At 37.9% G+C, this 24572-nt stretch overlaps 1 protein-coding gene across 2 annotated transcripts in view; it reads left to right on the forward strand.

The window, feature by feature from the left end:
- The window catches only part of PLCD4 (phospholipase C delta 4), a 946362-nt gene that overhangs the window by 532288 nt on the left and 389502 nt on the right, over positions 1 to 24572 (forward strand). For both annotated transcript variants that reach the window (XM_044075239.1, XM_044075240.1), the window contains one exon: positions 1684 to 1836. In XM_044075239.1, the coding sequence (XP_043931174.1) occupies positions 1684 to 1836 (153 nt within the window). The remainder of the gene's footprint in view (positions 1 to 1683; positions 1837 to 24572) is intronic.

Consider the following 24572-nt stretch of genomic DNA (forward strand, 5'->3'; position numbering starts at 1 on the left):
TACTGTGTAGAAGGCCTTACTCATATAAAGGAAGAGAACAATTACCTGAAAGCCGGCATCTTTGGTTAGAGACATTATCCCAGGAAAATAAGTAAGCCTGAGGTTATAGAAAAGCCTTAGGACATGTTACTTGATATTGAAGAAATGGATTATTTCAGCCAAGTTGACTTAATATGCCTCTAAAATCTGTAATTTTTGTTGGTTTACTAAGATGACTAGAAGACCTATAACATTCCGAAAAATCCTATCATCTTTACATTTAGAGATAGGTACTACCATTACCATTTTCCCAGTCAGCCAATATTCTGCTGGTATGAAAATACTTCTCACTAACAAACATAAGACTGGGCTTTAGATCTTCCTGTAAATGCCTTAAACTCTTAAGTTAGAAATATCATCCAGGCCACTGACAATATTAGCCTTAAGGTTTTAAGAAAACCCTTAACTCCATTTTCTGTCACAAAAGCATAAATAAATGCTGGACACCATATCACTCTAATTTATATCCAATCTAGGTGCACCCAACTACAACTGATACAATCTGTGAACATTCCTATAATGTTGCCAGCATTATTATAGAGTTTACCTTTATTCTTTTTCCTAACCTTACTATTATCTTTCTTAAGTATTAAAAAAAGACTTTACTCACATCCTGGTGAGTAAGGTTAGGTCTAGTTCTTCCCATTGTCTTAGGTGTTAATTCTTTCTTTATGTATTTATATTATAGTCTAGATTCTTTGCTTGCCAAACACCTCCAGCCATGCTTCAATTTTATATAGTTTATTCTGTTTACTACCATGTTTAAATAAAATAGCACTTTCATTTTGTCCTTCATTGGAAGATTTCTTTTTCACAAGCACATAGTTCATCTTAAGTAATTCACAGATATTTTTTAGAACTTCCCTTTTTAATGACAGTTAAAAGAACTGATGTCCAGTCCCAATAAGCTAAATCAACCTAGTAACAAATATCATGTGAGATAATATCATTATCTGACTGGCCCAGATTTGATGTGTTATGTAAACAGACTAAGGTTGAACACAAAGTGATCTGCCTGTACAGCTCTGTTATCAGAAGGCCTGATCACAGCTGACCTGTCCCACACAGGTAAAGGCATCAAGAGTTGCTCTGATTTACTATAATTTCAGTTTTACAGTGTAGAGTGTGTTGTCTTTTAGGGTTGAGTATGAGGGATGAAAATGTAAACTTGCACTGGATTGTGAGGTGAGGCTTCACCAAGTAGCATTCAGAGTCAAAGAACCTAAATAAATGAAACAAAAAATCTGAGGGAGGAAGAAATGAATGCTCAAAATAAAATTACTTCTTGATGTGGAGAGCCTGTGCTATATGGTTTGAATCTTGTCCACGCTGTTTCATTTTCTTAACCAGTGACATTAGATCACCTATTGTCATATCTGGTAAGTGACAAAATTAGAAATGTTTATGTAATCACAGTATTTTGTCTTCTGTATGATAGTATTAATTGTTTGCTCCTTTTCCTCTACCTTAATAGACATGTGGCGTTTTACATTTGTAATGACACTAGCAGTGCTGAATTTGTATTTTTAAATGAAAACAGGTGTAAACTCCTCCTTACACAAAGACAAACATGCTTAAGAGTGACACTACATTATTTTCAGTGGTATCTAACTGAGGATAATTAACTGAGATCTTTCTCTTCAGGTATCAGAATACCCTGTCATACTGTCCATTGAGAATCACTGCAGTGTCGAGCAGCAAACAGTCATGGCAGAGATTCTGAAGCAGATCCTGGGAGACAAGCTACTACGGAGTACAATTGATGGCAAAATCCCTACTGTGCTTCCATCTCCAGAGGTAACGATCTGAAGAATAATACGACACTGACGCATCATCATGTGACTTAATACTGCCTTACTATTATTTTTTGTCCTTTTTTTTTCTTTTTTGTTAGTTGTATGCCATTTTTGTCTTTACTATTCTCTTTGTTGATTTCAAAAAAGAGAGCACTGCTGTTCAGCGATCTATTACACTGTACACATTCTGTAGCAGAAGGCCCAATCAAAGCTGGCCTATTTCATAAATGCAGAGGTATCAGGCCTTACTTCCAGCCCCTGTGCCACAGAGGCAGAGTTAGGAAATATCTCACCAGCTTCACCTGCTTTACAAAGGTACAGGTAGTAAGGCCTCACAAGCTGCTCCTCTCCCACAGAGGTAGTGGTATTATAGTCTCACTTGCTTCTCCTGTCCCATAAAGGTAGAAGTAGTAAGGTCTCATCAGGTGTTGCCATTCAAGAAAGGTTTCAAGGCTTCAATAGCTGTTTCTGTTCCATAAAAGTAATAGTATCAAAAGCCTCACTTGCTTGTAGATCAGAGTGTGTGATGTACCTGTAAGAAGCATTCCAGTCAGTGGGCACGTGCATATAAGTACTGAGCATGTGCAAGCAAGAGTGCCATTTTGACTGAGCAGCCAGAGTGACAGCATGCAAGTATGTAGTCAGTCAGTTAGATAATTTAAGTTCAATGTTCCTGCCATTCATCCTGATGTATTTGTATACAATAAACTACTTAAACAAACAGTAAATAAAATCACAGTGAAGTAGCAAACATGGTTCCAGTACTGAAAAGATTAAATAATAACACAAACCAATGCAAGCGCTTTTGCGTCTGACAAGGACGCTTCCTCAGCCATAACTGCCATCATCATACCTGTCTTTTAATACACATTGAAAGAACATCTCATTAAACAATTATCCAGTCAATAAAACATATACATTATGGATACATAAATCGGTGCGCCAAACATTTAAAATGCCCTAGCCATGTAAATAAAAAAAGTATATGCATAAAATTCATTTAACATAATAAATTACCATAATAGCACCATAGTGAATTAAATAGATAACTGAAAATACATTGATTAGCATTCTCGAGCAACTAATCCACAACACATTAATTACTAGCTCCCATTTAAAACAGTAGGTGGCAGCAAAACAAAAACAAAACTATAAACACTGATATGTTAACTGTTTTATTAACTAGGCACAAGAAAACATCTAAAACATGAAAAATGCATATATAATTTCTTAATGAATGGCTTATACTAACTAATGTTAAAATCCACAACCTAAAACTTATATGTATATATAAGTACACATAATCCCAAACTAATATATTATATTATATTTCTATTTCTATCTAAAAAAGGGGGATCCCATAGCTACATTTGTCCATCTATAAAGTGCATAAATTAGTATCTCTAATGGCTCAGAGGTCTGTCTATTAAAAATGTCTTCAAGGATACCCAATCATTCAAACCAAATGTCTTATCTGCCTGCAGCCTAATTATCCATTTCATCTCCAAATTTTCAGTATAGTTCTTAAAATTTCCCAGTCTAGCACTTCTATTAACCAGTTCTAAAACTAGAAACACAAAATGATGGGATAGGCCGCTGCTGAGGACGTGTCTAGCCAATACGTTACTCTCATCCTCTTTGATGATGGCATATAGATGTTCTCTGACACACTCTCTCACTGTACAATTTGTCTTTCTGCATAAAATGCAGGACACTTAGAACAATAGGCAAAATATATCAAGTCCCTGGTTTACAGTCTGAATAGTGTTTCAACTCGTGCACTTTCTTAGTAGTAGGATGGGTAAAGCTGTTGCTATTGAGCATGTAGATGCAGTAATTACAGCTTCTACATTTAAAAGTTCCTCTTCTCTCTGACTGAACTCTCTTATTCCTCTCCATCTCATAACAGAGTAATCTCTTTAGAGATTTATTATTTCTGTACACATATCTAGGATGGTCTCCCACCACATCAACAACTTTCTCATCTAACATCAATATCCCCCAATGCTTAGATACAATGTCTCTAACAATCTTATTATTAGCAGAGAAGGGGATTGTGATTCTACACAGTGTCAGAATCTGATCTACTCTCTACATTTGCAGCCGTCTGTTTCCTTATATCTCTAAAATCTGGTCTCCGTCTAAGTCTCCTGTCAATAAACTCCTCATCATGTAAAAGGGCAGATTCCTTCTTTTTATAGCCTCTGTTCAGGAGGTCATTTTCTAACCCTCTCAGCTGTTCCATAACCTGCATCTTATAGACAAATACATTGAAGAATTCAATCGCCTCATTAGACCAAAAATACATCGTCAATTCATATGCGAACATACTAATGGCACAATGGGAGTCTCATTTTGTTTTGAATAGATTAGAGTTCTCCCAGTATATTACATACTACAAAAGGTTTGTTGATAATGTATTTTTGATTTGGAGTGGCGCTGAATCTGAACTTGAGGTGTTTCTGCAGTATATAAATTCCACCACTCATTTTTTAAAGCCTGTAGGCAAGTGGTCTAATGAGGCGATTGAATTCCTTGATGTATTTGTCTGTTAAGTATGGGGATATGATACATACTGAAATGTATAGAAAGTCATGTAGGAAGAATAATTTGCTACACTGGAATAGCATGCAAACTCCTCTTGCATGTAAGAACTTGATCTAGGGACAGGGACTAAGGGTCTCCAGACTTACTAGCTGAGATGCAAGTTATGGAACAGCTCTGAGAGGTTTAGAAAATGAGCTCCTGAACAGAGGTGACAGGAGACTTAGAAGAAACCTATATTTTAGAGATATGAGGAAACAGACTGCTGCAAATATAGACAGTAGATCAGATTCTGATAATAAGTGTAGAATCACAATCCCCTTCTCTACTAATAATAAGATTGTAAGAAACATTATATCTAAGAATTGGGAGATATTGATGTTAGATGAGAAAGTTGCTGATGTGGTGAGAGACCATCCTAGATATGTTTACAGAAATAATAAATCTCTAAAGAGATTACTCTGTTATGAGATGGAGAGGAGTAAGACAGTTCAGAGAGAAGAGGAAAATTTAAATGTAGAAGCTGTAATTACTGCATCTACATGCCCAGTAGCAACAGCTTTACCCATCCTACTACTAAGAAAGTGCACAAGTTGAAACACTATTCAGACTGTAAACCAGGGACTTGATATATTTTGCCTATTGTTCTAAGTGTCCTGCATTTTATGTAGGAAAGACAAATTGTACAGTGAGAGAGTGTGTCAGAGAACATTTATATGCCATCATCAAAGAGGATGAGAGTAACGCATTAGCTAGACACGTCCTCAGCAGTGGCCTATCCCATAATTTTGTGTTTCTAGTTTTAGAACTGGTTAATAGAAGTGCTAGACTGGGTAACTTTAAGAACTATACTGAAAATTTGGAGATGAAATGGATACTTAGGCTACAGGCAAATGAGACATTCAGTTTGAATGATTGGATATCCTTGAAGCCGTTTTTAATAGATAGACCTCTGAGCCATTAGAGGTACTAATTTATGCACTTTATAGATGGACAAATTTAGCTTTGGGATCCCTCTTTTTTAGATAGAAATAGAAATATAATATAATATATTAATTTGGGATTATATGTACTTATATATACATATATGTTTTAGGCTGTGGTTTTTAACATTAGGCAGTGGCTAGCCATTCATCAAGAAATTATATACACATTTTCCATGTTTTAGATGTTTTCTTGCATCTAGTTAATAAAACAGTTAACATATCAGTGTTTATAGTTGTTTTGTTTTTGTTTTGCTGCCACCTACTGTTTTAAATGGGAGCTATAATTAATATGTTGCAGTGAATGCTAATCAATGCATTTTCAGTTATCTATTTAACTCACTGTGGTGTTATTATGGTCATTTATTATATTAAATTAATTTTATGCATATACTTTTTTATTTACATGGCTAGAGCATTTTAAATGTTTGGTGTACCGATTTACATATCCATAATGTATATGTTTTATTGATTGGATAATTGTTTTATGAGGTGTTCTTTCAATGTGTATTTAAAGAATACGTATGATGATGGCAGATGAAGCATCCTTATCAGACGTGAAAGTGCTTACATTAGTTTGTGTTATTTTATTTAATCTTTTCAGTACCAGAACTGTGTTTACTACCTCATTGTGATTTTATTTACAGTTTTCATTTTTCTTTATCATTTATTCATTATCCGACCGCTGATTTTGTTTAATTAAACAAACACCCAAGCTTCTTCATTTTTTAATGCACATAAGACGTGCGACATGGTGTCAGAATAGGATCCAAAGTCACAGCCATGACACAACTGGTTAAAGTTGGAGGAATATACAGGAGTGGATCATCCCTACTGCTCAAACAACTCTCAAAACAGGTTAGAAACAAATTCCAGTTACTAAAACTTGCTTAAATGATTTCTTTTGCTGCAAATGTAAAACAAAGCACTCAGAATGCTCAAAATTAATTTCTTATTAAACAAAATGTCAGATACTGAGACATATTGTTAAAAATATTCAAAATAATTACAAAAACGTTTGAAACAATATCCGAATCACATAAAATGTACAAAAAAGGGAAAATGACTGTATTTTTTCACTATGTACTACTTTTTCACATTAACTAAAGCTATTCAAAGTATCCAAAGTGTGCACAGTGTTTGCAAGTATGTGCAGTATTACAGTGCAGTTATTTCACAAAATATAGTTATTTCAAAGAATATTTGACACAGTATAGTTATTTCAAAGAGTGTTTTGCAATGTATAGTCTTTCAAAGAGTTTATTGTGCATTTGAATATTATTACAAGTACCTGGTGTGTGCGCTTGTTTGTACATAATTACAAAGGCCAAGATTGCACTGTGTTTTACTATAATTGGCGGGCATAACAGAAGGATTTTGCAGATCCTCACCTCTTGTGTTTGATAACAATATTGCAGAAAATTGGAGAGTGTTTGAGCAGGAATACAATATTTTCATACAGGCTGCTTTTTCTGACAAAGACACACATACAAAAGCATTTATTCTGCTTAATTTAGCTGGTTCAGAGGCCACTGGAAGAAAACATTCATTTGTGTATGCACCTGCTGTGTTTGCAGGGGAGAGGGAAGACCGCCATAATGTAGTACCTGCTGAAACAAGGGAAGACCCTGAGTGCTTAAAACTTACATTTAGGGGAAATGTGTAACCCCCAAACAAATATTACAGTGGAAAGGCACTTATTTTACACAAGAGATCAAAAGCCTGGTGAAACTTTTGCAGCATATATAACTGACTTGAGAAATAAAGCTAAAACGTGCAGATTTGGTGATTTGAGAGATGAGTTGATAAAAGACAGGCTTGTGTGTGGTATTAATAATGACACAGTGAGAAAAGTTTGCTTTGAGACAGTGATTTGATGTTAAATAAGGCCACTGAGATTTGTCAGATATATGACCTTACAGAAAAGCACACGTGTACTTACAAATGAGAATAGTTTTGGAAGGCACAGTGACAAAGCTCATGTTAATAGTATGCAGCACATGGTTAATAGAAACAGGCCCAAGGACATGGCAGCTACTGCAGGTCCTGTAACAGTCGCTGGGAAACCCCGAGTCTTTCCAGCAAATTCCAGAGCAAGTTCAGTGAAGCTTAGGGGTGACTCAGCAAAACCTATAGCAAACTTCATAGTCAACTGTCGTAGTTGTGGTGGAAATCACAAGCCCAAATGAGAAAAGTTCTTAGCTTTTGGTCCGCATGTCATTCTTGCAATAAGTAGAATCATTTAAAAAGGTTTTGTAAATCAAACAAGGATAATTCTTTTATTAAAAGAGGGCATTAGAAGAGGCAAGTTGATTAGTTAGAAAGCTGTGACCCAACTTTTTATGTTGATGGTGTGTCAGTGCTTGGTGAAACAGTCACTGCTGTAGATTTGTGGGCAAAGAATGAGATCTTTTGTACTGTTTGGATTAATGGGAGTTCTGTACAGCTCAAAGTAGATATTGGTTCAAAGTGCAATGCTATGTCAGCAGAAACGTTTGCTAGAGTAAAAGCTGCAGAACAACTTGATTTGACAAAGTGTGCAAAGCGTGGTGCTTATGGTGGTGAAGAGATTCAAACTGAAGGCTGAGTAGTGTTTTCATGTTACTCTGCTAGGAACAACTATGATTTGCATTTTTACATAGTCAGGAGACATGTGCAGTCATTATTAGGCCTCAGAAACAGTTTAAAAATGGGACTGCTTTCACTTAATGAAGAGGTTCACCATGTAAGCCTGAATGACAACAGCTCAAATTTCACCCATACTATTTTTTCTGAGTATGCTGATATGTTTGCAGATAACCTAGCCAAACTACCAGTTGTGTACTCCATGAAGTTAGACCCAGAGGTCAGCCCAGTTATCAAACCAGCACAGAAAGTTTCAGTCTCTATGCAGAACAGAGTCAAAACCAAACTAGACAGAATGGTGCAGCTAGGAGTAATTTGTCCAGAAGAAAAACCTACTGAATGTGTATCTTCCATGGTAGTAGCTCATAAGAAAAGCTCAGATGATATCAGAATATGTATTGATCCAAGAGATTTGAACAAAGCATTAAAAAGACCTCATCTTCCAGTGTGCACAGTCGAAGAGGTTGCTGCCCTCATGCCATATGCCACTGCTTTTTCTGCCTTAGATGAAAAGAGTTCATTTTGGCAAATTTTGCTTGATCGACAATCTTCATTACTAACAACATCCAGTACACTATTTGGGAGATACAGATTTCTGAGAATGCCATTTGGAATAGATTCTGCCAGTGAAGTCTTTCAGCATGCGATGGAGCAAATTTTTTCTGCCTGTTCATGTGCCATTATAGTAGATGATATTCTAGTAGGAGGCAATGGTGAAGTCGAAAACGACAGAAATCTCAAGAAAGTTCTGGAAAGAGCATGTGAAGTAAATCTTCATCTGAATCATCAGAAGTACAAATTCAGGGTACAAGAAGTTACTTATGCTGGTCACTTGTTTACCATTTCAGGCTTACGACCAGATCCTTCCTAGCAAGCAGCAATTCTCAAGATGCCAGCTCCAGACAATGTTCAAACCCTAAAATGTTTTATTGGCATGGTCAACTATCTAGGCAAGTTTATTCCAGATTTAAGCCAACTTTTGGCATTGCTCAGAGAGCCGAAATGTAAAGATGTAATCTGATCATGGTCAGAACAGCAACAAAGTGCATTTGATGTCTTGAAACAGAAAATTGCTAGTACACCAACTCTCAGCTACTATGATGTTCACAAACCAGTCACTCTTTCCTGTGATACTTCTAAATTTGGTCTAGGTACAGTCATTCTTTAAGAGGGTAGACCAGTAGACTATGCTTCAAAAACTCTTACCCAAACCGAGATGCTATATGCCCAGATTGAGAAAGAGGTTTTGGTGATTGTGTTTGCATGTTTGAAGTTTCATGATTATATTTATGGTCGACCTGTCCAGATTGAAACTGATCAGCAACCTTTAGTCACTATTTTGAGAAAGCATATGCATACAGCTCCTGCCAGATTGCAATGCATGATGCTGAAATTGCAGAAGTACAATTTCAATCTTGTCTACACAAAAGACAAATTTCTTTATCTTGCTGATACTTTATCTAGATTGCCCAGAAAAAAACACAAGACAGCATAACAACGAGCAACTTGATTTTGAAGTCGTGGAAGTGAGGATTTTTCCTTCCACATGTCTTGATGAGCTCAGAACTCACACAGCTTCAATCCAGCTCTCCAGAAGCTCAATCACTTTATCAGTCGAAGATGGCTGTCAAAACACTCTTGTTTACCAGTAGAAGTGCAGCAGTATTTTCCATACAGATACTAGATTTTGTCAGACAATGGTATCATCATGAAAGGTCCTAAAGTGATTGTTCCAAAATCCTTGTAACAATGGTACATTCAGATTCTTGCATCACGGCCACCCAGGAACTCATTGTGCCAAAAGAAGGACGAGAGGTCTAGTATTTTGGCCTTCTTTGTCAACAGATATTGAGAAAGTATGTTCATTTTGTTTAGTTTGTAATAGTACAAAGCCACATCAACAGAAAGAACCACTTCATTTAAGCCAGATTCCTGAACTACCTTGGTTGACAGTAGCCACAGATATCTTTGAATGGAATGGTCCACATTACTTGGTGTTAGTAGACTCTTATTCAGATTGGTTTGAGATTGACCTACTTCCTGATCTCACTTCCAGTCCTGTCATTGCTAAGTTGAAGAGACATTTTTCTGTCCATGGTAGTTTACAGAGTTATTTCTGACAATGATGCACAGTTTACAAGTCAGTAGTTCAAGAAATTTGCAGAAGCGTGGGACTTTGTTCATGTTATGAGTAGTCCTGAATCCTCTCATTTGAATGGCTTGGCTGAATGTGCAGTTTAAAGTGCAAAACAGCTGTTAGAGAACTCCAGATGTGACCATGCCGATGTTTTTCTAAACTTGTTAAATCTCAGAAACATTCCTTGTGATTATCATCTTGGTTCACCTGCCCAAAGACTTATGTCAAGGCAAACTAGAACCACATTACCAATCAGTAGCAATTTATTGGTTACATGTACTAAAAACAACAAAGCAGTAAAAGCCCAACTGTTGAAAAAGCATTCATCCCAGAAGTTTTACTATAATAAAACCAGCAAACCACTCAATCCATTACAAAAAGTGGAGATAGTGAGGATGCAGACGTCAAAAGGTTTTGATCGGATTGGAGTTGGGAAAAGTTTGTGTCAAGAGCCAAGATCATACATTGTGGTATCACAAGGAATGGAATTCAGATGAAATTGGAAGCATTTGTTACCAGTCTCTGAACCAGTGTTACAGCATCGTGCCTGTGACAAAGACTCTTGTTCTCAGAGTGACTTGTCCAATGATCCTGTTCCAGAGGTCATTCTGTCAGCAGTCCCTGTTCCTGAAAAAATCCCTGAAAGTCCCCAAGAAGAACATTCCACAGTGACTGTCCCTATTGCTAAACCCAATCCTAACTATTATTTCACGCATCTCAAAAACTAGTTCCAGATACACGGCAAACTGGACATGACTATTGTTTATTGCTTATATGAGACAGCTCAGTAAAGAGGGAGGATGTACAAGAGTGTGTGATGTACCTTTAAGAAGCATTCCAGTCATTGGGCATGTGCATATAAGTACTGAGCATGTGCAAGCAAGAGTGCCATTTTAAGTGAGCAGTCAGAGTGACAGCATGCAAGTATGTAGTCAGTCAGTTAGATAGTTTAAGTTCAATGTTCCTGCTATTCATCCTGATCTGTTTGTATGTAACTGTGTCTTTCGGCTTTTCCTGGTTAGGGGTCGCCACAGCGGAACTCCGGACTGCTAATGATTGGCAGTAGATTTTTACATGCCGAGTTGCCGGCCCTGACGCACAACCTCCAATGAAGGTACGCCCATTCACGCATGTCTCCACACAGAAGACGCTCTAGCTGAGAATCGAACAGGGCAACGGCTTACTGTGAGGCGACAATGCTACCGCAGCACCACCACCGCAGTTGACTACTTAAATGAATACCCAAGCCTCTTCATCATCTTAACGCACATAAGACAAGTGACACTGTTGTTCCTGTTCCACAAAGGTAGAGCTGTCAAGGCCTTACCAGCTGTTCCTGTCTCACAACAGTTGTAGTATCAACACCTTACCAGCTTCTATGACAGCAGTAATATAGGCTTGGTTCCTTGGGTCAACCAGGAAAGTGAATGTAAGTTAAAAACTTTTCCTGATGTGTGTGTGGGGTACGTGCACTACCATATTACTGCATGTGACTGCTGTGAAGCAGTTAATGTATGTTAGGTGGGTAACAAATACAAGCTATTGAGACAATGCAGTTGTTGTATTGAGTGAAGTTGCCCACTGGTGTTGCCTGTACTATTCCCTTACACTACTTTTGATGATTTAAGGATTTATACTTTATAAGATACTTAGCTAGCAAATCCTAGCTACCTTCCAATTGAAACTTTACTAAATATTTGAACCTAGTTTTGATTTTTTTTTATTGCAAATGTTACACCACCAGCTGTATATTGCATATTGAGCACAGCCCCAGAGTAACAATGTAAATGGCTGCAGTATTTGCTATTCCTACTGAAAGTTCCCACTGAAATGCAATTATGTTGTATGACAGTGACTCAGCCTAGTACAGTCCTGTTGTATAGATTTTAGTTTGAAAATATAGCAGCATAGTGTTCCAGTACCTCCCATAGCTTTTTTAATATCAAGCAGCATATGAAATGCAAAATAGACAAGTAGGCTGAAGGTCTGTCAGTATCCTCCCTTACTATCTTAATAGGTTTCTTTGTTTGTACTGCCCCTGTCTACATGAGTTTCAGGAGTTCAGCTTTGATCACTAATAGGACTTAACTCAAAGTGGGATCCCTCCCTGCCCCCAAAGGAATCAGGCATTCATTTCCCTGTCCTTTGATGCTGTTGCTACTGCATGAACCCATATTTGATTTCAGGTTACCAGCAGCAGAGGTGGACTTTGTGCCAAGGAGCTGGCAGCATCCTTCCTAACTGCAGTGAAGCAGTATTGTACAGCAGCAGGTAATAGGGTAGAACAAGCAATGCTCGTTACAAACTTCATCTAATTGGCATATTACCAGAATTTATGATGCGTACTGGTAGAAGAGTGCATCAGTGCCATAGAACAGAATCCTCATTAACTCATCCCTTATTTTTTGTGGGCATTGGTTGCTCATAGAAGATGTAATGCATGCTGTTGTAAACCAGCATTATAAAAAACTCCTCAAAGACAATATCAGTACATTAGCACTGGCATCATTTTTATGTCAGTTATATATACCCACATATATATCTATATATATATATATATATATATATATATATATATATATATATATGTCACAGAATAAAAGTCCAGCAAAACTTAGGAAACAGATTTATTTTGGCTGCAGAGCTGTTGCACTTACCAAACAATCAAACACTGTAAACACAGTAATTTAAACTTTAACACCCTAAACATACCTATCAACTATCCAGATTTTTTCAGAATGTTCAGTTTTTTCTTCCTGAAATTTTGCTCTGTTCCACATAAAATTTGTGGTTTTCTGGCAAATCGTTGAAGGTGGACGTCACTAAATAATGACAAGCATTTTAGTTTTAAATTTCATATCCTTCAGAAAATGTATGCTGATGCAAAACCTTTTATTCTATCAACTTTCTAAGTTTATAAGAAGAATCTTTAAAATCTGACCCTACTTTGGACCTTTTCTGTCCATTATTTTTGGCTTTATCCAGATGTCTTGGGCTAAGAGGTTGAGAGGTATGTCCCTAAGTCACAATCCTCTTGAAACTAGTTGCTGTTATATAATGCCCCACTATAATGTGCCACCTTTATACAACATGGCTAAATCTTATAAAAATATGCCTAGTGTAGTATATATGAGAAATGCACATAATAATCCTATTCTATATAGACATTTTTCAGTACCTCTAAACTTAACATTACTTTAATGATTGAAGAATGCATTTAGCCTATGAAGTCAAACATCAGCTACCATCCCAGCTATTTCCATAATGAAACATTTTCCAAGACTCTGCTGAAATTCTTGTTAGCAACTTGAAGTCTGTAAATTTAAATTTGTGGTTATCACTACTTTGAAATGAATACATTTAATCAGCTGAATAAAAATAGATAAGGTTGCTTGATTCATGAGAGATTCTCTGATATACTTTTAGGACAAGCACAAGAACAATGGGAACTAAGCTAACTTTTGACAACAATGAAGATAAAGTATTTTATGTTTGGAGCAAAGCCTCTTACTTCACATACAGAGACAATGACCCTTCCAGGTGTGCTCTCTAATAGAACTAACTCGGAGGGCACCAAACCTTTGAAAAAGTTATAGTTAAAAGGTGGGCAAGTTCTCATTCTGTTTGCTAGTTTTGACTAAACAGTTTCTGGTACAGCTGTGACTAATAAGCAGATCGAATGCTAATAAAATCCCTTTCATTTAAAATCTGGTACATGTAGTCTTTACTAGTAAAGGTCCCCCGTACTGAGTTAGTGTAAAGCTAGCACAAGTAGTATCACTGTCAAAACATTCATGTCGCATTTATAAATATGAATAGAGATTTTTCACCAACTATGCCTTTAACATTTCATCACTAAATGATATATTACAGTGTTTGGAAGTGTAGTTGATAATGGACTTACGATTCATCTACCACTGGTAATGCAGGCAAGCTTTCTGTCCTTTTTTCATAAATTTTTGTGAGTTTCTAACACTGCAATGACCCTCAATCTTCCTCCAAAGTCACCTTATGCACCCCATTCATTCCTCCCAGTAGCATGAGCCTCACAAGTGTTTCATTTAGGTGACAGTGGGACTTGTCATCATATGCTGTGAAGTCTATGAGTCTTATTTATTTAGCTAACTGACTCCCTGGCTAGTATGACTTCCAGTATAGCTTGCTTCTCAAGTGGCACATGCGCATTTCCATGCATGCAACACATCTGGCAGTACAGTGCGCCAAGTAATACAGGTGCAGTTATCTGCTTTGCCTGTGTAGACCAACCCATGTCTACACCCTACCGTCTTTCCAAGACAGATAATGCAACAATTGCTGTTCCACTCTCATCTCTTCTGTGCTGTCTTATCCCACCACACGGACCACTAATCAAATCTGGGTTACTGGTGCAAATCTTAAGGCTTCATTCCCTTTTTATTAGTGGGGTTGGTGACCTTTCAGTCTTTTCAATAACTGTTTTTCTTGCACTGACTGAGTGTCTTATGTAGCAATGTATTATTCCCTTCATGCAGTCCACAAAATCAATATTACTTTTTCTTCCCTGCTGTGTCATTCATTTGATACAAAACAAAAAGTGCAGCATGTATATTGTTCCTGCTAAGTCTCTTCAGCTGACCTGTTAGATTGTTGTTAATTTTATGTTCTGGATAGTTGCTTTTATAATGAAAGATGTTATTACCATCAAGCTCAGTTATGCTCCCTGGTTGTTTTCTGGTTCCTTTGTCCTAATCAAACTCTCTCAGTGTTTTGGACATTACAGATATCTGCAGTCTTACAAGTCTGCAACTCCTTTGGGAAGTGCAGCCACAGATGAGTGAAACCTCCCAAATGCAGACAGCATTCAGGAGGAAAATAGCACATAAAAAAAAGGTTTTGCAGGGGGGGGGGGCTAACCTCCGTGTACCTCCCATACACCTCTGCTACTTCAATATACCATCTCTAAGTTCACACCATCACATGAGAAGGGGAACCTTTATACTGGAAACTCATTCTTCATTGAAAAAGCTGGCCAGCGAATATTAATGATCATACAAATGAGTGAATATTAATGACCATACAAATGAGTGTTAATCACTAGAGGCTGACGTGCAAGCCTGGCACCCCAGATATCATATATACTAATGCCAGTTTCTCAGGCTGATTTTCCTTGTACAACATATCACTGCAAAACACTGTCTGTACTGAGCTTGTTGTCTTCTCCCACAGATGTCTCTGCAATAAATTCCATTAATATGTAAACCTTCAAACGTGGTACCCTCAGAGTCATAGCTTCTTACAGTTCTACTAGCACATGACTTTTCACTTCAGTGAGTAGGTAGTATAGTACATAGAATAGCAGTGAGATTTTTGAGTATATTGGTTAATGATGCTTGTTTAAAGTTTGTAATTTTTCATGTATGTGAATATGTATATGTGCTTAGCATTTTTTAAATGCTTTTAGCCTTTGGGTTTCATTGTTTTGTGCTGAACTGTTTATGGTTTCTTCGAAGCCATACAAAACTTATTCCTAGTGGTTTATTTAGTGACAGTTATTATGTCTTGCTTGTTACTAAAGTCTTAAGTTCATATGTTTACACTGTCAGCTGTGTGTCAAACGGGTCTATATTATAAGTTCGAAGTCTGAAAACTTCGAATCTCATATGGTCGACTCCATATGAACAAAGTTTTCAAACATCAAACTTAAAATATAAACAAAGTAAAAACAAAAAAACCTACCTGAATGCTCTATGCAGGGGAGCAAGCCCCCCTGCACCCCCACACCCCCCTACTTAAATATACCAACTCCGAGATAGCACTACATTGAAGTGAAGGGAAGATTTTCCTACTGCGATTTCCGTTGACACATTCGATGTTTGAAAACTTCGCTCATGTGATGTCAGTCATATGAGATTCAAAGTTTTCAGACTTCGAACATTTAATATAGACCCGTATCAAACACTGTAGGCTTAGACAACAATGCCATACAAGAAGAAACCTTGAACACAGGATAATAGTTTTGAAGATGATAATAAAAGGTAGAGTTAAGTATGGAGATTTAAACAGAATATTCTTAGATTAGATTAAACTATGACAGAGGAAAGGAAAGTATGGGGAAAAGAGATGGGAAGACTGAGATGTGAAAGTGTTTAGTTTTAACATTGTTAGAAGTTTGCAGCCAGTGACACCTGGAATGAATTTAAGGGATTTCTATTGATTAGCACAGTGTGTTGAGTTGACTGTTGATAGTGTTTTAATTGTCTAATGTGTGGGGAAACATGTTCCATAGATAAGGGAAGTGCTGGGTGATGGATTTATCCCTGAATTAGAATTGATGCTATTTTGTTGTACGGATTCTGCTCCAATAGATCTTAACTCATTCCCTCCAGTACAGCTCTTTAACTCCCAGTGGGTGTAGCTTGAACCTTTAAAAAAATGAAGTTATCAGCTCACAATTCTAACAAATACTCATTGACAGAAGTCAATTATCAGTACAATTGTGTTTGCCATCATGCATGCTTCAAGATAAAATATTCTGATGCCCTGTGTGTAGCATGGTTTTGGAATCATTAATGCAAATAAGAACAGGCAATATTTGATGCCTAGAGGTGCAGTAGGAGGTAACTGCAGAAACACCTGGAGGCACACAGCTGTAATGACTTGCATGCACTATGAGCACCTTGAATTTATACTGGCACCTACCTGCTTCTCTGTTACCTCAAATACAAGCTAACAAGAAGTAAGCTCACCGAACGTTGTGTTCTCTTCTCAATATAGCCAAGTGGGGTCCTTCAGATTTTTTATTAGTTTACTGCTATATTTAATTGTAGCTATTCATTCAAAGCAAGTAATATATGTAACTCAGAGATCTACTCCACAGACATCATTTACACTACACCCTAATTTATGTGTAGCATTGAATAGGATAACAAGGCAATTATATCTCCCCATGGCACATATAGGGATATGACTCTTCTGTGTTCATCGATTACATTTTATCCAAAAGTACTGATGTGGTCTGTTGAAGTGTTCTTGCTGTAAGCGCATCTTTAAAACTACATTAATAAAACTCAGTTTCCCCTCTACCATTTCAAGAAGTTATGTGAAAAGAATGCTCTGCCTGCTATACCCATTTCAGAGAATTTCAATTACAGCTACCATGGCTAAATTACTTAGATAAAGTTTTTCTTTTGCAGGCTAAAAGCTTAGTAGCATTACTTGGTGGATGTATATTGTGTTATGTTTACTCACTGAAGTCTATTGGCTTATTTTATACTGCCTGTCTTATACACTGTGTATCATTTCTGTGCTAATCAGCAAGTCATATGTGTGCTAAGCAGATACAATCTTTTTGAGCACTGTATTTAAGGACTGCACAAAGTGCATCCATGTGGCATTTTAAAGTAAATATTGGAGAAACTGTAATAGTACTGTGTACCACACACCTTTGAGTAAATATCTTTGCATATTTTCACTGCATGGTGTATTTACTTGTCACATGGAAGTGTACTGAGGTTGTGCTGAGGACTAATGGAAACTTACTGTATCAGCTCTTAACTCCACTTCCCCCAGCTGTCAGACAGCTTGGTTTCTCTTACCTTCCCCTTCCTTCTCTTGCATTCCCCAGTTTTCAAGCCTTAATCTGACTCTTTTAGGCTGAATGCCATTGCTCCTTTCCCTTCTCTGTACAGCTTCTCCTCCATAGCACCTCCTGTTGACTGTCAACTAATTGCATTTTTTTTCTGACAACTCTGCTTACAGTATAAAACCCCATCAAGCTACCCATGTGTTGGAACTGTGTAGTACTTAAACACACCACTTCACATTGGGCTGCTGCTACAGAGACCACATGAAGAATATATTTCCCAGTGTAAGATGTTTCAGTCTGTAATTCTTCCATTTTAATCACTTGCAATCATCCTGGCTAGCAAATGTATTAGAGAAATGATCTCCTTCTCTGTCCTCCCCCACACTTTATTAACTACACCCTTCTTTTGTGAACCTCTCTTCATTCTGCCCTTGGGAGCCATGATTGCCACCCTCCGTACAATTCTGTCTCCCTACTGTACCAATTTTACTGATTCTCTTCACACCACCGCCCTCTCTCTCACTAACTCTGTAACCAGAACTCCACCTTTACAGAAGAGAGATGACATGTACTTCTAGTGCAGCCATATTCCTCTCTGTAAATCAGTTCTACTAGCCAATATTTTAATCTCCTGCTCTTCCTCTTCCTGCACCTCACATTACCTCTCAGTAAAATGCACCATTCTTTTGCTCAGTTTCTGCTCTGCCCTCCATCTTCATTTTCTTTCATTTTCTGCCTTAATTTTCATCTCCAAACTTTTCTTCAGAAACACACAATCTTACTTCTCTCTTTTTCTTCTGGCTTTTTCCTGGGCCTCAGCGGATCACATGTCTGATCATGATTGGCAGTCTGATCATGATTAGCAGTGGAGTTTTACAGTGTCGAGTTGCCAGTCCGGCACCCAACCTTCCACAGAAGGCACACACATGCATGCACTTACACCTAGGGCCAATTTAGAGTGTCCAATCCACCTACAGCATGTCTTTGGGATGTGGGAGGAAACCGGAACACCCAGAGGAAACCCACAGGGAGGACATGCAGACTCTGCACAGAAGGCACCTCAGCCAAGGATCGAACCAGAGAACCTCTTGCTGTGATTGGCAATGCTAACCACTGCACCACTGCAGCCGCCCACACAGTCTCCCTTCTGTCATTCATTTAAACATTTGCTTCAAGTAACCTGATTTTTTTTTTGTTTCTTTGTTTGCTAGGCTTGTTCTGCTCTGCTGCTCTGCCTCATTCTTCAGCCTACTCCCATTCCCACCCAATATTATTACTTTCCTACTTATGTAGACCGTCCCTCTTCATCTCAACCAATCAGCTCTCATACAAGCAACAGTTCAGAGTCCACATATTATCAACTTCTCCTGCTGCTTCTCTCCAGACCATGAAATGTACTTGCCATGTCAGGAAGCCTATCCTATTTCTTCAATTACCTGTGATCACATTGCTCCATTTCTTTCAGCTTCAACTTTAAACCCTAATTTCACAAGTTATTACTCCATTTATATCACTCCTCTTGTCAGTCTTCCAACCGTACATTACTCCTGTTGTTAACTCCTTCCTTTCATGTCGTGTTCCTGTCCAGCGATTATTGTCATTTATAATAAACCATTTCTGTCCCCTCACCTCTGATCATACTTATCCCTTCCACATCTTCCCTGCCAAGCATCGCTCATCCTTAAATCCTTAACAGTCTGTCATTATGGCCACTCCCTTTTGTCCTCACTCAACATGTATTGATTATCTTTAACTTCTTCCTTCTTAACTACGTAATATTTGCCCCCCTCTCTCACTTTATAGTCCTTACTTATTCCCAATCACTGATCTCTCACTGCAACCCTTAGGTGACAGTTAAGGTATTTGCTTAGAGACATTACTCCATCTTCTTGTCCCCCTTCCCTTCCACTCTTCATCAAATCTTCCTCTCTGTTATACTTGTCATTAGTCCATCTTTCACCTCCCTCCCTCCTACTTTTCTGCTGCTCTGTTTTTCATCTTGCATTTAGAACCTTAGGTAGCAGGTAAGCCTCCTGCTCCTAGTTTACTTTCTGTATAGTTTCTAATTCTTATATATTCACTTGCCTTGATCTCTGTATGCACCTTTTGGGCAACATATAAGGTGTCTGCATCTCAGGATTGTAATTTTTAGTTATTCCCTGGCTTTGATCTGTTAAGGCAATCCTTAGGTAGCAGATAAAGTATATGCACAAAGGGACCACTTGTTCAGTTCTATTTTTCCATTTTCCCTCTCTGATTTGCCTTCCCTTTCTTAAAAGGACCACTTTTTCTTCCCTTATCTGTAATTCATACTCACCTAACCCCCATGCAACCCTCTGCTGACTGATAAAGTAATTAATTCTCTAGCTTTTAATCCTTACTTACACTCTGGGTTTGATCACTAGATGAAATCCTTAGGTGGAACATAAGCCATCAGCACAGAGAGATTGTTCTTTCCTTTCTTTCTGCCTCTTAAACTCTGACTGACCTATCTATCATCTCTAACTGTTTTACCTTCCCTTTCTTAAAAGTGTCACTTTTTTCTTCTCTTAGATGAAACTCAAACTTACCTACCCCCATGCAACCCTTTGCTGACTGATAATGTAATTACTTCTCTAGTTTTTAATCCACACTTATTCCCTGGATTTGACCACTAGAGGCAGTCCTTAGGTGGCAAATAAAGCATCTGCTCAAAGAGATTGTTCTTTCCTTTCTGCCCCTAAACCTCTGACTGACCTACCTACCACTGTTTTAAATAGATCATTCTTTTCTTTCTGGTGCTGCGGTAGCGTTGTCGCCCCACAGTAAGACGCTGCCCGGTTCGATTCTCAGCTAGAGCGTCTTCTGCGTGGAGACATGCGTGAATGGGCATACCTTCATTGAAGGTTGTGCATCAGGGCTGGTAACTCGGCATGTAAAAATCAACTACCAATCATTAGCGGACCGGAGTTCTGCTGTGGCAACCCCTAACCGGTAAAAGCCGAAAGACACATACATATATTTTTTTCTTTCCATCCTTTTACCCACTTATCTATCTTCCCCTCCATATTATTGTAGTTAAGGTATTATTTAACTGTTGTCTAGTTACTGCTGTCTCTGTCTTTCTACAAACTAGTTTGTCTCCCACTTCCTTTTTCTGCCTTTCTCCTTGTCACTGTCCACATGCTCACTCTCTGTTTATTAATCCTTTACAGTACAACATTGGGTGTCCACTTTGGTTTTGCCTCCCTCCTTCCTGCTTCCTCTACTAAACCTCTCCCTACTTCCATCACTAAAGTAAATCTCATCTTCCCAACTTCCATCCGTAACTAATCTAACACAGTGTATATTAAGATCTCAGCTAATGTTCCTTTTCCCTTGGCTACTCATAACTTTAATTCTACCATCATGCAATGACTTCTCTTTATCTCTTACTTTTTGGGAAAAGACCACTGTTGCATAGCTATCAACACTTTACTCCATCCTCCCATTCTTACAACACATCCCAATCCTCATCCCTCTTTCATCCATCCCCTATAACTATGCCCAGAACTTTGATGCTATCCCTTCTATCTGACATATGAATAACTTCACATTAGATTTTCATTCCCTCAGAAAAAAATCTATTTCCTAGGCATTTTGAGAAACTTGCCTACCTACAATTTCCTATCCTTACTAATGCTGTTAGCAGGTGATATTAAGACAAATTACGGTCCTGGTACAGCTACCTTTCACAACCTTTCTTTACCACACAGACTGCTGTCTTCTGTAGTACCCCTCTCCTTAAATGTACAACAAATACAGTTAACTATACACTGGACAAAGGACTTTAACATCTAAATGCTCAAAGAATTTAAAATAAATGAGATTACTTTGAAACTTGGGTTCCAGCTCACAATCTCAACATCCTAGGAGTCACAGAAACATGATTTGAACCCTCTCTTGCCTATCCACATTCCTGAAAGACAAATATGAATTTTACTACAACAGGCCTGACATCAAAACTGGAGGTCCCAGTTCATCAAAGCTGTAACTTAATTTGCACAAACTATCTAACATGGTACACTGAAATTCCAAATCTACCACTAACAGGCCTCCCTTGCCACACTGGAACTATGGCAGTTATCACTTCTTGTGTCTGCCATTATGGAATGGAATGGAGTTGAACTTACTCCCCTGAAGAACCCATGTTAGCACATGTTTCTTTGGTCTGCAAGGGTTTTCACTGGATTGTTGGTCAGATTTCTTCAAGTCTTGATATATAATACATGTATGTGTGTTTGTGCTTGTGTATATGATGCTGTCTTGTTGACTGGTGTATTGTGGTAAACATGATGTTTGTATGTTTTATTAATGTTTTTCAGAAAGTGCCATATGCATAAAGGAAATAAAGCAGTGAGCCTTGAAATTATATATCTGTGCTCTGAATGTTAGTCCATTATATTTTATGATGAGACTTGAACTACCAGTTCCCCATAAAAATTGTGCTGTAGTGCTGTAACTATTACACTAGGTATCTCAGAGCTAACCCTAGAATTCTGCACAAAAGTTCTGGTGTTACAATATTCCAGATGTTTAAAAAATGCAAGGAATGTCTTCCAGTAGTTCTACCATTTCATATAAATAGTGCGTCAGTTTTTGCAGAGAAGCCTGTAAAAAAATGCAATCATGCAAAGAAAAATTCATAATAAGAGCCATGTCCAACCCAGAACTGTCGAACATGCTCCGTCTTAGCAGAACCAAATCCACTCGAGCTACACGCTCTAGGGATATAAACCTCAGCATAACAATGAATAGAACATGCTGGAGGGATAGATTCCCTTCGCAAAGACTTCCCTTGCTATGGAACAAGGTCCCGATCTACATAAGACAGAGCCCCTCACTATCACTCTTCAAGAGGAACCTTGACGAGTGGATGGGTAACAGAAAGTTCACACCAGGGATCATACCAACAGCTCTACTAGATAGGGGCCAAGGGTACTTGCTGCTAGATCAAGGGCCTAGGAAACTAACCAAAGGGGTGATGAATACCGCACAACTTGGCTGGGCTAATATATGCCTTTGGGCAGACAGCCCAGTATCTACCTATGAACCTATAAACCTATAATCTACTGTAATCAAATGAGTTTCTATGACTTAGCTATTAGAGGATGGAAAGAGGAAGTATCCAGATTTTACTGCTAGAGAGGGTGGTAAACATGCCAAATAATCTTGTTGTGTGACATGAAAATTATAATACTGAACAAGTCATATTCCTGAGTGCTGAATGTAATGTATGAATGGTACCTGGGAATAGTAAAAATAAATATCCTCACATAAAGTTTTTTTGTGGTGCTCTGGCACTAACACGGAAAATATAGGCTTAGCTAAAAGCTGCACTTGGTAACAAGCAGCCCAAAATACAGTACTGACAGAAGCACTGCACCTTTGGGAATGGCCGCCTGCACAAACAATGTATTCAAATTGATTTTTGCAAATTATTCTAAGGACTTAGTCCTGCTCATCTCAGTTGATAAGTATTAAAATGGTTTAAAGGTATTTGTAGGGAGTCAAACATGACTGAAAAATAATATCAGTATTAAGAACAATGTTTGCAAGAAATAGTTTACTAGAATAAAAAAATGGTTAGTAAATATTCACATTTTATGTTTGAAGACATTTGCGAAGCTGAATGTCATTAAACACTTTATAAGTAACTATAGAACTACAAATGAAATCAGTAAAAAATTGCAGTGTTAAACTGATGAGTGTTTATAGTTAGCTCCTGAAACAGAAGATAGTTTTTATTCTTTCTCTGCACCAGGAACATTATTTCTGAAGAAAACTTGTACACAAAATGGAACTTAGTGAAACCAGATGTGTAGAGGGAACCAAACAGAGCAGAATGTTGGTGTTGGGAGGGTGGCCTAATGGTTAAGGTGTTTGCCTTACCAAACACAAGGTACAGCATTTGCGTCTCACAAGGTGTAATTGGCTAGGCTTAAAATGGCTCACAAGGGCAGTTAGCCTAGTACTAATCTATGAACCTATAAATTATAAAAAAAAGGAAGTGCTGACAGAACTAGCTGCTGATAGTACAGCCAAATTGTTTCAAGGATCTGGCCTCAAATGCATTGTTAGCACAGGGCAAGGTAGCTGGAGAAAAAATATAAAGTGTTAAGATATTTTTAGTCGCTTGTTAGACAGATGAGTGTGGAAGAATTTACCTCACTTTTAAGATGATACCATGGAACAGACAACTACTGCTACCCACTTTTTGGAGGCAGCCAAGCAGATATGATCGCCTCTACACAGATGCATAACACTATCTGTAACAGTATAAGAATGAGTTACCTAAATTCTGAAAGAAATACCCTTCTGTTTTTACACTCTTAGAGGAATGACAGGCCAGATTTTGACTAGAGAGGAATGGAAGATCAAATTTACTTCAAGTGACACAACAACCTTGGGGGGGATTTCATGGCACCCCCCCCCCCAGCAGAATGCTTCCCTAAACAGAGGTGGGAAGTGAACAGGGACACTATCCTGAGCTCATGCTTAAACTATGATAAAACTGGCTTCCTACTGAAATGTCAGCACTTGAAATGCCAACAAGCTGAAAAAAACAAAAAAAAAAGAGAAGAACAAATTTAAAAAATTTCGTTTCTCCTTTAGACTTCTTTTTGCAGACTGGGCAAGCTGTAACAGGTCACATCATTTCAAATGGTTACCAATAAGACTTGGTGTTCAGGGATGTTAGTTTAGAAAAACAATCCCATTACCAGCTAAAGGATATGCTTTTCAGAAAGCAGTCTGTACACAGTCATTATATAGGAACTGTATGTAGTTTGTGCAGTGTCAGTGATTCAGTAGGTAGCACACTCATCTTCACTGCTAGGAACATTACAAAGACTATAGGGGTTCTG

The sequence above is a fragment of the Protopterus annectens genome, chromosome 6.part0, assembly GCF_019279795.1.
Source record: "Protopterus annectens isolate FY-2018-M chromosome 6.part0, PAN1.0, whole genome shotgun sequence".
Taxonomy (NCBI): domain Eukaryota; kingdom Metazoa; phylum Chordata; order Ceratodontiformes; family Protopteridae; genus Protopterus; species Protopterus annectens.